This window comes from Pieris rapae, chromosome 5 (assembly GCF_905147795.1).
Source record: "Pieris rapae chromosome 5, ilPieRapa1.1, whole genome shotgun sequence".
Classification (NCBI taxonomy): Eukaryota; Metazoa; Arthropoda; class Insecta; order Lepidoptera; family Pieridae; genus Pieris; species Pieris rapae.
Genome location: NC_059513.1, coordinates 3,669,571 through 3,683,380, shown reverse-complemented (window position 1 = coordinate 3,683,380; position 13,810 = coordinate 3,669,571). Strand labels below are relative to the sequence as shown.

The following is a 13,810-nucleotide window of genomic DNA, read 5'->3' as shown; positions in this document are numbered from 1 at the left end:
AAATAACTTTTAACATTTATTATAAACAATCATGGCTTATAATCAAAACTTTTATAACAATTTGCAAGAAAATAATTTTACATTCCAACGTCATTACCCAATGTCTTTCCCAATACCTCCTCCACCAGCATTTTACCCCTGTAATGCCCAAATTTCTCAAATATCAGATCAAGATTTTCTCAAAACTTTTGAAAAAAACTTAAATGAAAGCTTACCTAAAGTTAAGCCAAATATCACTATTACCAAATTAAAATCAAAACTAATGAGTCTTTTAACAAGCCATAGAGAATTAACTGAGCAATATGAGAAATTATCAAAAAATATTGATAACTTCACAAATATTGAGTGGACATCTGTTATGAGTGATGTGGCTTGTAAGAAAGAAGAGATAAAAAAAAGAATAGAAGAATTTAATGGCTCATATATGGAAGAAGCTAGAAAATATCTAGCAAAAAGAACAGCGAAGAGGCAACGTCTTAAAAGATTAAATAATAAAAGAAAACAACAAAAATTAGAGTGGTTCAAAGAAATGAAAGAAAAGTCCAGTAAAATTGATGAGAACCTGCAGAAAATTAAAGATTATAATCTCAAAGAAAAGAAGGTATATAAATTATTTTTTTAAAGATATATTTCATGATTAAATAAACTACAGCAAAAATGATAATTATAAATTATTAGATAAATTTATCTTCATATGAGATTTTAAGATATCAGGTGTAAAATTTTGTTTATATTTTATAGAAAGAAGAGGCCAAATTAAATGCAGACCTGATTCTTAGAGATGTTCAGAGGAAAAAGAATGATGCAAAGAAATGTATAAATAAGTTAGAAGCTTTGTTAAAATTGCGTCAAGCAAGACAAAACACAGCTAAAGGCATGGGTCACAACATTTCAGAAGCAGATACTATTGTGTTTGAAAAGAATATTGGTAAGAATTACTATGTGGTCCACAAGACTACTAATAAATTTCTAATTGTAGCATAAATCATGCAGTATTATCAAATGTATGCAACATATATAATATAGTTAATATCAAGTCAGTGTCATGTAAAAGTAAATTGCTTTAAAAATAAATAAAAAACACATTTATTTCAATGTTGCATATGAATTGTTTAAAAAAATTGTTAACAATTAGTGAAAACCTAAAAGTAAGTAAGACTTAAGAAAGGTTTTTGTAGTGTGGCTGTAATTATTATAAGAATCAACCATTGGCGGATATTAATATAGGAACTAACATTTCAGACTAATAGTACAGTAGGAACAATATTACATTTCATAATACATTATTATTAATTCCAGAAAAACTAAAGTCATTATGGACTCAAAGACTAGATATCTATAATAAAGAAGAAATCACTCTTCAAAGCCAACTTACATCTACAAAAGATGAACCATTAAATGAAACTGCAAAGAATATTGACAATATCTTAGATGAGTGGAGAGAGGTTCTCTTTGGAGGAATCAACCCACAAGTTAATTTTGGGGGAAATGTTGAAAGATTTATTGCTGTACGGTAAGTGTTTTTTAATGACAGTTCCTAGTTAATTTCTATCTCCAGAATTTTCAATATTTCATAATATATTTGGTTGTTATTTTTTTATATAAAAAAGCTTTTCATGTTCATGACTATTTACTTTGCAAGATGTATCTTGCAAAGTACATAAGTTCCTTACAAAGTAAGTAAACAATTTATTAGACCTTAGTGATTAGAACCACTAAGTATAATTTGCACATAAAATGTAGTTGCGTTTTGGTTAGTGCGAATAAACTTAAAAACTTTAGAAATATGGCATATTCCTTTGGTAATACATTTGATGTTTGTTTCAGGAAACAATGGGATGCATACATAAGTAGTGATGGAAGTGCATTACCTATTGGTTGGGTTGTCAACAATTGAATTGCTTTTTGTACATATTTGATGAAAACATTATATTTGTACTGCTTTAAAGAATTTTTACTATAATAATCCTGTTTCATTACCAATATTTCTGTCATTTAGATTTGTTAAACTGTTCCATTTATTAGATTATCCTCATTAGATTTAAAGGGTTCAAATTAAAACAACAAAATCTTATTTAAATCTTATCATTTTTTTAAGAAATATTTGTAGAAACACACCAACACATTCAATATTCCATTCTATAAATTATTGCATAGTTAAAAATTAAATGCGTATTTTTTTTTGTACACAGATAAAGTAACAAAAAACATTTGGCAATCTCTTCGAAATAGAATGTTTTGCAATACATGTGTTGATCCAGACAATGTTTTTAACAGTCTATGGATGTAAATGTAACATCTTTATAAAAAAAATTTGAAGGAAAGGTATACATATTAACTTAACTTCTTAATAGAATCCATCTCAAACCCATACCTTATGCTAGAGATTTATAAAAACTCTTGACATATATCATTTGCTTCAAATCACATACTTTCCATTAATTTCTAAGCGGGTAATTATAAAATGTCCTGTAGTAGCATAGTGCAGTATTTTTTAAAGGATAAATTGGTTAATGGAACTACAAAAGAAAATACTGCACAGGCTATGTTTATATGTATTTGGACATTTTGGACTTTCAGCTCTCTAAGTCTACAACGTCAAGTTGAGGTAATATGGCCTTTTAGTTGCATAACTTTAAACAGATTGAACTTGTTTACCACAACCTCAATAAGGTTTTTATTGCACAACTGAGTCTCATTTGATTGTTGGAGAGGTGCTATGTAACACTTGGTTAATACAATTAAATCTATATGTTCATTTAGTAATTAATTTTTAACTGTAATTATTTCTCAAATTTATTAATCGTTGAAAGTAATTGCAAGATGAAAATTTTGAAGAATCCTGCTTTTAGGTAGTGTTACTAAGGTAGAAATTATTTTTTTTCTTTTTTATTAAGACTTTTCAAAATCATGTTTGCCACTTTTATTCTAACTCTGACACAGCTTTAATCATTCTATGTATTGCAACTCATATATTAGTCAAAGTATTTTTGATGTGGTCTAAATTGGTTAAGAAAATAAACATATTAAATTTGTATCAATTTGTTGCAATTTCACTAAGCATTGCTGTGACAGCTGAGTAATAAAATGTACACGCAATTTCACACCACTTCCGAAATATTTTGCTTTTCTTGAACCAAACATTCATATAATTTTATAGTCCTGCCTGGCACATTTTGGTCTAGTATGACACACTATCTTTCCCATTCGACAACATTTTTTATGCTATTATTTTATTGCCATATGCCAGCATAGTTCCCTATTAGAGGGGCAGGTAAAGGCCCACCGGCTGTGAATATTCTCGTACCACTATCATCATAACAATGGGTATAAATGGCCGGTACATATTTCACTTGTTGGTACCCATCCATTCCTTCGTCCGGGAACACATAGCCTCTGGAAGCCCTTAGTGCTACAGTTTTTGTTGAATGTATATTGCTCTCGAGGTATTTTCCGGCTCTAAGGTCGTAGAACATGAGCAGACCTGCAAAATATTTAAATATATGTAATCTACATTAAAGACGTATAAAACAGGCAAGGAACCGTGTTTGTTACCATAATCACTGTGATATTGCAAATTACTAGCGGCACGAAACTCTAGCGCTGACCGTTATTGCGCAGGAGTAAAAAATAAGGTACCTGAGGGGGGCTAGCGGAATGAAGAGCGTCGATTGGCTCTCCAATCGCATTCCGTCCCCCACACCACAGTACACATGCGCAGCAATCCCCTCCACGTATCGGCCAGCGCTAGACTTACGTGCCGCTAGTAATACAAACGTTGTTACCATGGTAACACGTAGTATATTTATTCCAACTTTTATAATAAAACTGAACGGTTCTCGTCATTTATAGGAAAAAAAATGCGTTCATGACTATTCTATTACAACAGTTAGCCAAAAGTTTAATTCATGAAAAAAAATTATTATTCATAAATAATTTTTGTAAGTAATATTTGTTAAAAGATTAAATAGCGTGGCTTGCTCACCGAGTCCAGTACCAATAGTGAGTAGGTCTCCGCGGAATGTCGCTGATCGTATCCCACAACCATTGTAACGAGACGTTATCTTCTTAACAGACTGTAGAGTCCGGCAATCCAGAAGTAACGTATACGACTTACAACCGATTGCGTATATACCGCTTTCCTAAAATTTTAAAATACTTTATTAAACAAAGAAAATACAATAATTGTACCCGGCCACACAAAGAGCCGATTTAATTGACACAATCGATAACTATCATCGTCTATCGTAGTCTTATATCGTCTTTTGTTTTGTATTCTAAACTATTCGGTTTTTAAATCCTATTACAAATTTGATAGCAGTCTGAACTTCATTAAAATCGGTTTAGAGGTTTTGAGATATCTACAAATTGTATAATATGAATTTAGGCAAATAATGAATAACGCCGAAATTTTTAATTTTCAATTGATAAACAGAATAATAATACCTAAGATTATGGTTGAAACTTAAATATAAAAATCGATCAGTTCAAACTATTGTTTTTTTTACACTACACATAATATAATAACAAATATATATAAATAATAAAATAATCAAGCTACATACATATTATAGTTTTTTTAATTAGAATTTAAAATAAAAAATAGCCTTGATATATATATATATGTGTGTTTTAAAGCGAGCATACGAAAATTTGCACGTGCTATGGATGTAAATTGTGCCACGTATTCGATATAATAAAAATTTAAATATGGAACACTTTTTTCATGAATATTCTGGTTTTTATTATTGAAACTACGATCCTCTACAACATGTATGGGCAACCCGCATGCGAATTTTGAAAAAACCCAATTAAAAGGACCTAGAAAAAGACAATATTCCGCAGCTTAGAAAACTCGCAAGAAGAATGACTTGTGCGTTTTGCAGTACTTATAAATGCGAACAGTTCTTTTCATTGATGAAAGTCTATAAATCAACACATTGTACAAGAATGACTGACGATAATTTGGAAAATTCCTTACGTCTTTGTATCGGTGGAATTGATCCAAATAGCTGAATTAGTTTCCCAAATTCACACTCAAGTGTTTTATTGATTTCGGTGTATTTAACTTTCGTAGTAGAATTGCAAACTTTACGATTAAATTATAATGTACCATTTTTAAATGTCATTTTGTTATTTTAATAAATTGTACTATAATAACATTGTAGTATTATTTCATTTCTAATATCCATCGCAAAAAATTCATCCGTACTTAAAATTAACTAAGTACTTTTAAACGTAGCCCGCGAACATATAGCACGCTAAAGTTTTGCCTTCAACATGTCAAAGGTTGCCCATACCTGCTCTACAAGATAATTTGTTATATTCTTACTTGTGTGGCAAGGCAAACGAGGTCCTGACAAGAGGGTAACTTTCGTGAAAGAGTTTGTCTGAAGGTCGCTGCATTGAACACATGGATGTACCCGTTGAGGGTCAACGCTGCGATCTCGCGCCAACGACGGTTGAAGGTTAGCGCCCGGACCTTCTGACCTGAGGAGATTTCACCAGTGAGCAAGACACTTAATACTCAATTTTAATTTTGTAACTACATATTAATAATATATCTGTGGTGATAGATAAGAACATTTTTGATCAGTATGAATTTATATTAATATATCAAGTGTTTCATATTTTAATAGTGCTTTTAAGATTTCTTAATAATTTAATTGTTTGTCCTGTAATGTAATGAAATTGAATGAATCATATTCTAACCAATGGCCACAGATATGTATTATTAATACAATTTTGCAAGGTTTAACAGCTGTCTGCTTGTTATCTGTAATCTGTTTTGTAGCTAATTGTAACACTCTTTGGAAGGACAATAAGCATTTTTGAAGTCATATATCAATCCGTTATAATATTTTAACTAATCTAATAACTATTTTAAAATATATTAAATAAATCTAGATTTTAGGTAATCTTAATATAGTTTTACCTTATTTAATGTAACAGAAAATATAATTACACTAATTTAGTTTTATATAATGACATAAACCATATTGTAAGTGGCTGTTAACATAAAATCGCATTGAGTAGTCCTGCGTATTGTATCCGAAAAAAGCTTAAATACATTTGTATATGCTATTAGGTTAATGTCAGTTTCTGATAGCTTGAATGCATAGATTATCCATATAATTTGTGCAGTGAACACATGAATAGTATTCAAAATACACCCACGGAGTGCTATTGAAGCTATTTATAATGAAAAATTATGTTGTTATTTTGGATCTATATGAAACTTAAAGTTAAATGTTTCTGAGGTGTTTTAAGACTTTACAATTTATTTATATTTATATTGATATAGATAGCATTTAGACAACTAAGGTAGAGGACAAATCTTACTGATTAACATGGAATATATTATTTTTACTTACAGTAAAAATACTATGGTACTATTTCCTTCCATCTTTCATGTTTAATAACACTACATATGCATAATAAATTAGCCAATACTTACCAGCCTTACATTCCCTAGTAACAAGTGGTGCTATATAATCATGGTGAGGGGTAGCTTGAGTAATTGGCGAATCAGGTGCCCGCCACAATGCAAGTTTGGAATCTCGAGACCCTGTTACTAAGAACTCATCATCTAACCAACACATGTCAAGGATCTGTAAAAATTTCAAAGCTTAATTACTTGATATTAGTTATAATTAACTAACAGGATACTAAGTGCTGACACCAGAGATATTATTTTTACAAAATTTATTTAAACAACAATTTGTTAAATATATAGGAATAATATTTTATACTAGAAAGCTGCTTGCTTTGTACTTCTATAAGGGGCTTTTTAAAGACAGCTCTTGTTACATACAAGGTAAATATTAAAAAAAAATCAGTTACCCAGTCTTTATGAGCCTCTCCAACACACACAGGATCCAAAGTGGGTAATCGATAGATCGCTAATTCGCATGAGTTTCGCGCACCAGTAGCTAACAGTGTTCTAGATGGGTTAATTTGTAGCGCGTGTATCCCAGTTTGATATTCAGCACCGGGCCAAGGTGTGCGAGGACGGAGCGTCGGAATGGCGTCAAGTGAACGAGATCGCACATCATACACAAGCAATTTATTGCACTTAGTCCCAAATACAATCTGTCTATCTGAGAGCCACTGTGAGCAGAACACTTTGTTGACTGTGCCAAGGTTGACTGGCGTCTCACGCAACATATCGTGCGTGAGCATATGGCGCGTCGCAAATGACTGATCTACCGATCGAGGCTGTTGAAATAAAGATCTATTGAGATATGTAAGACTAAAATGTATTTTTTAAAAAAGTATCTATTCCATTGTTTTATCATTAAAAGCGGACTTGTAACTTCCATATTTTAAAATTATTGTTTTTGCAAGTATAATTTTAGTATCTAAAAGATCTATAACTTTGATAAATTATGTAAAACTTATCAAATATTATCAATAGCTGATATCAAATGTCAATAAAGGACAAAGTCATCCTTGGAGAGGTCATTTAGAAATGAAAATGATTGCTAAATCATATTTACACAGTCAATGGTTGAAAGGATAAGCAAATTTAAATTAAGATAAACATTAAGTAATATATTTAATTATTATAAGCTGTTTTATATAGTAGTAGTAAATTAAGTAATATAAGAAATATTTTTTAAATGAAACAGATACACAAAATTCAAAATAGTTTCCCATAAAAAAAATCTTAGGTAAATTACCTCAGGAGCTTGTATTTCTCTTGAACGCACATAGTCAACAAAGTTATATGATGTGCAAAGTGTTTTATGTTGCTCAGTAGGGGTTTCTTCTTCACTATCACTATCTGAGTAGCATACAAAATCTTCAGGCTTTTCAGGTTTACGTTGTTGTTCCAATCTTAAATACAAGTAGATAAACATTTTTATGTCATATTTCTTTTACATACATAATTAAATATCAAACCCACTTTTGAACGATCAATATGTTGGATAAGTAGGTACTTTCTCATACATACATTATAGAAGTTCCAGAAAATTTGTTAATCAATTATAAAGCTATTTTGATACCAATACAATTACATAGATCTAGCAATTAAAATGTATTTTTTTTAATGTTATCTGAAACATTATCAAATCCTCATTAAACAGACATAAAAAACTGCAATAGGCTCCTCGAAGCCCGACTTAAATTTGAGGTCACGTATTCGTGTCATTGATCTCAAAATAATTATTTATATGAAATTACCTGAGCGCCCTTGCTTTTGCTCTTCTTTCTTTTATTCGGCTTGGTATATAGCAAGATGGATACCTTGCTTCGATGGGACGTCTTACTGTTTGCGCCATCGCAAATGCTTTAAATATACTAAATTATTCTAAGGTTTACACACGGTCAACTACAAGACACTTTCGTTTTGTTCCGATGTATACGGAGCCATTGCAAGACATGTTTCATTATAATAATCCAGTTTCGCCAGCTACCATCGAAACTAAAAAAACACTTTAAAAAAACGTGTTGTATTAAAGAGAGGACTTATTAATAAACCTTAATACAAAACCAAGACTTATAAAATTCTCATTTTGCAATCGATTTTCTAAAACAATGGACTCAAGTAGGGATGGCGATCTGAGATCGATTAATCGAAGAATCGATTTTTCGAGCAGAAAATATCGATTTTTTAAATCGATATGAAGTACTGTGTCGATTCACTGAATCGATATATCACCCTTGAAAATCGACATTCGATTTTTTCTGTTTTGGTATAAACCATACAATTATTTGCATTTAGTTGAATGTGCCTGAATTATAAGAGTGCTGCCGGTTAAAGAGTTAACTACTCATAAACTCGCGAGATGGCTGTATGTTTAGTATCCTTTACTCGCCTCTCTTTAATAAAAAAGTTACGTTTGTAGTCTTTGACTTTATGTATTTATAATCTGTGACGATTGATATTGCATTATTCATTTGTTGTTGTCGTTTAATGAATACTGTTATTAGCGTAATATGAGTATTTTTATGATTGATTTTCATCAGATTTTCATGTAGTGTTTGTTGCGAAATAAAAACTAATTGAGAGTAGGTAAGTAAATAAGTAAAGCGCTTCTTATTTTTTACTTTGACGCTATTATTTTCAGTTTGTTCTGTTAGTTGTGATTATCATTTAAATTTACTTTTACACAGGAATAATCAGCATTGAAATAACTAATAAGTAATATGTGGAATTCTTATTGATGGAAGTGTTCATACTTCATTCACGATTACTTTATGTCCAATTATCTATTTAACGTCAAAGCATCAAATTATTCATCTTGTTTACAGAAAAAATAGTAAAGCTCCCATTATCATTTTAAAAATAAACTATCGCTTTTACTCTAATTTTATTTTAATCAAGTAATCGCCAGGCTAGGGATGGCGATTCTTTCCGAAAAATATCAATTTTTAAAGCAATTCGTATCTTAATTAATCGATTCACATTTATTTACCAGTTATAATTCCCAATGCTTAATATTTAAAATTTTAACTCTTACCTTATTTTTTACTTTTTTGCAATCAATAAAAACATTCAGTACATAAATACTTATTTTTTTTTTATAGTTGATCTTATAGTTTGATACGGTAATAAAAATAATTGTTATTTTTGAATTCCCTGATTTTATTGATAAGATATCGTTAATTGCAATATTAATCTTGTTTTTAGTAAAATTGATACAAATTTACATTGTAAACGCAAACTTGAAAAAAAGATCGATTTTTTAAGAATCGATTTTGTAGGCCTCGATTTTTTCGTGAATCGATTCATTAGACTACGATTCGAATCGATTTAAAAATCGATCTTTTTCGTAAAGAATCGCCATCCCTAGACTCAAGATTCAAGTTATTTTTTTTATATAATGAACTGTCAATTGTCAAATTCGTTGTTTTTTTTTGCGGCTAAGCTTAAGTTTTGTGACCATATTACACTCGCGCCAGGCGAAATAAATATAATCCACAAAATATGAAGAAAAACAGAAATACTGGTCAAGCTACTTAACCCATCATTTTGTTGTATATAATTTTTTGCATGTAAGAAGTGATGTTTATGTTACACTGAGTTTGTTTTCGCTATTATGCCGTGCGTATCGCCATCTAGAATTTAGTATGTACAACAGCTTTAATAGTTCCTTTAGGAAAAGCTTGATGTCGTATAGTGTAACAATAGCTAGTATTATTTAAGAAACGTGCATAAAGGTGAAGATAAAAGTAGTTGTATTACGAGTAATTGGTTATATTGATTTCTAAAGGCATTCTGAAGATGAATATATTTTAATTATAACATTATTTAGGACTAGGATCGTATACAATGGAAGATGGAAGTGCCTCTCGAAGCATTAATACTTTTCTTATCCAAAGCCTTTCTTTTTAAATATTTTTTGTAAATTGTAACTATAGTAGGTAATAGTCATTTTAAAAATAGGCAATACTGCTAAAAATACATTAATTCTACGATTACACAGTAGAACTCTACCTACGTATTGAATAATTTCATTGCGCATGTCCTTCATGAAGATTTTAAACGACTAGATTTACCGTGACTTATTATAATCATATATTTGTGTAGAGTGTTTGTTTTAAATAATTGTAGAAAGGCTTTTCTCGTTAATATGAGTGTCTATTATATATGTTAAATTAACAATTTTTATTCTCTTTCTCATATATGTCGGTCTATAGGTATGGAGGTCTTTATTATATATATGTGTACATCACGCATTTAGGGTTGCTTTCTCGGTCCAAAATATTTAATTTCAAACACATTTCCATTCGCTTATGTCACACATTTTGTCTATAGTCGAAGACTTTCGTTAAATGCTTAGCAAGAGGAGCTTTATATAGATTAATAAATGCTAGGGAAGAATATAATGATTCTAAGTTAAGAATTAACAGGAACATTTGATTGCATGAATTTTTTTTATTACATGTCATGAAAAAGTTCTACATCTGCATCGGCACAGGGGAAACTTTTTACAGGTATACTCAGAAATATCTGAGTTGCTGTCGATCAGTAGTAACAAATTGGTGTCTAAAGTCGAAACTCTGCGATGTAAAGCCTCTGACTGGGGTCGAAATAATCTTATCCCCAAGAAGATACAAGGTTGTGCACTTTCCGCAAAAATACACGTCACCCACATTGTCGCTACTCCTATTTTCTAAGACACTCTCTTTAAAATCACAGTCAGCATTGGAGTATCAGACGACGTTCAGTTTCGCGGTCATTTAGAATGAAATGCTAAATTGACCTCCAAGAAGCACGGTGTCCTCAGCAAGGCAAGACCGGTACTTCAATTTAAGCCACCGCTTTTCTTCAGCCTCTGGGTGGGAGCTCCCCAGTACCACGCACTCGCGAACCCTCAGGCATTGAGAGTGTCCATGGCCGGTGAATTCACTTCAGCGCATACACAACAGGTGATATCGAGCCCCATCGCTTTAGCAATATACGTTGGTAATGTTAAATAGTTTAGTTTCAGAAATAATTAAACATAAATATGAAATACTATTTCGTTATTTTTCTGAAAATATTTGCTACACATGTTTATCGAAGTATTTCCTTAATCTATAAAGCACCTTTGCAAAACTGTTGTTAATGTATACAATTATTAAGTTCCTTTTCTTTTATAGAAAATCAATCACATTCAACTTGAAAACAAGAATATTTTCCAATAAAAGGGTTTAGGCCTGGTAATCGATCGAGACGGATTGCGCGTAAGATTTAGATTTGGGAGTGCCGCAACTAATTTTGCCAAAATACACGTGGGCGGATGCTAGATTAAAATAAAATATAAGTTATCAGGCATAGTATTTTAATACTTTTTAGCGGTAAGCCCCAATCTTTTAAAAGCTATTCGTTTTTAAAGTTATTATTAATTATAATTAGATAAGGCTATTTGTTTGCAAGTGATTATCGGAATTGATTTTTCGAAAAAAGCATTTTGTATTAAATTACCGATGCGCTAATGCAGGCAGTTATCATTTCAAGCAAGTACTAAGTTGGTTATCAACTTTTTGTGGCTAACACAACCGTCTACTTTTGTGTCTAAATCATGCCCGTTTTAGTCACGATGATTTCAACGTACAAACGAGTGTAATGCGCACATAGACAGTGCGTTATGCACAGCCGGGTATCGAACCTACAACCAGGGATGATAGTCGCACGTTACAACCATTGGGCCACCACTGCTGCTATTACACCTAATCTGAAGAGAGTTCTTAACCTTATAAATATAAACTATAGATGTGTGGATATTGTAAAGGTTATAAGGCATGCCTGAGACATGAATCTAAGCAAATAGGTGAATGCAGTACCGCATTATAGTTTCCAAGAACCAACGTAGTCGTATCTACAAATTAAAAAGCGATTGACTGAAATCTATCGATTTAAAAACGTCAGGAATTTTTTACTTGAACAGAATGCATTTGTTTATTTAAATTTAATATTGTGAGATATAATGGCAAAGTGTTTTGTTTTTGTTTGAATTGACATTAATTAACTGAAACATACCTACCGCATTTATTACTTACTTTCATCCAGTTTTTCCCAGCTAATTCTATAATGCCACTGTCCATCTCTTCTTTTGTCGTCCTATGCATCTTTTTGCAGTAGGTCCATTTTGTAATTTCCAGTTAGTCCGTCTTTTTACTTACAAGCATGTAAATACTTTTACGTTTAATTTAATAATAGTTTTCAATATTTATTGAAGATTAAATGAAGCCTTTAATGCCTAGCGGTTTTGCAGTATAATCTAATAGCAAGTATACAGTAAAAAGCTGAGAGAGCAACTTTGTTAGCTGTGAGTTTGCGTTGTTTACTTGAGAAATGTTAGTTCAGCCATTACTGAGATTAGGTAAACACTAGAGGATTCCTTAAACGTTAACTTGATGTACATAGGCTCCAGAAATAATCGGATGAAACTAAATCTTCAAGGCTGGCTAATGACGCAAAGTTATCTGACAATGGTTTGGAGACACATTTCCTAAGAACCGTTCTGGATTCCCTAGTGAGTTTTATCCCATATATATTAGACAAATGTGATATAGATATATTGCTTCGGGCTCATGTTTCACCGTGAACTCTATCAATTATCAACAACAACAAAAACAAAATATCTTTATTCATCTAGGTAAACAAGTATGCAAAAAAATAAGTTCAGTCTTATTTTTCATTAATTTTAATGTCATAAGAATTGTCACAATAATACATAATTTTTTCGTAATTTTATCTTTATACGAGGTATTTCACCTTACAGAAGTTACAATCAATGTATTACATTTTACATGTATTACATTCAAGCCCTAAGGAACATTCGCTTTGCAATCCGAAATCATTGAATTATCCCCGAATTCAGACTGATTGTGCAAACAATTAGCTGCATAATCCGCGAGTTCTTCGAACACTGCAGCCGAAAGCGGAAGCTTGTCATAAGCTTCAGGAAGTCATTGAACTGAGCCGGGCGCCACTCGGTCGGTTATAATAAAACTTTATTGGCCCCATATCAAATACCTGCACGAGCCGACACTTTTCTGTTTTCGTGGAAAACTGTGAAAATTCATTTAATTGCCTTTTTCATTAGATACGCTACCGTGCTTTACGCCTGTTAACTCTTTTGTCCGTTCGTAACAAAGTAAATTGTATACTATATTTTGACTAGGATAGTTCAAATATAGTAAAATAGTAGAGATGGTAGAAAAGTGTAGTCAATAAGCTAAGTAAATGGTAGAAGAGTTTTAATAGAAAGATATTGGCAAATCGCAAAAATAATTTATTTAATTGCATTGATATCGAGCAACTTAGATTTATAGGTTTATATTTAGGTTGTAGCTGGTGATAAATATTGTACAA

At 31.3% G+C, this 13,810-nt stretch overlaps 2 protein-coding genes across 2 annotated transcripts; one reads left to right on the top strand and one right to left on the bottom strand.

Moving 5' to 3' along the window:
- The first annotated feature begins 31 nt into the window (after positions 1-31).
- LOC111001023 (U11/U12 small nuclear ribonucleoprotein 59 kDa protein-like) lies at positions 32-1,948 on the top strand. Its single transcript, XM_022270690.2, has 4 exons — positions 32-601; positions 742-928; positions 1,300-1,513; positions 1,828-1,948. The coding sequence occupies exons 1-4, from the start codon at positions 32-34 to the stop codon at positions 1,895-1,897; spliced, it is 1,041 nt and encodes a 346-aa protein (XP_022126382.2). The 3' UTR covers positions 1,898-1,948.
- A 121-nt stretch (positions 1,949-2,069) lies between these two features.
- LOC111001022 (DDB1- and CUL4-associated factor 12) lies at positions 2,070-8,546 on the bottom strand. Its single transcript, XM_022270688.2, has 7 exons — positions 8,188-8,546; positions 7,683-7,839; positions 6,844-7,218; positions 6,458-6,611; positions 5,333-5,490; positions 3,986-4,142; positions 2,070-3,484 (listed from the first exon to the last, which is right to left on the bottom strand). Exons 1-7 carry the CDS (start codon positions 8,283-8,285, stop codon positions 3,234-3,236), a joined length of 1,350 nt encoding a protein of 449 aa, XP_022126380.1. The 5' UTR covers positions 8,286-8,546; the 3' UTR covers positions 2,070-3,233.
- Positions 8,547-13,810: the final 5,264 nt, after the last annotated feature.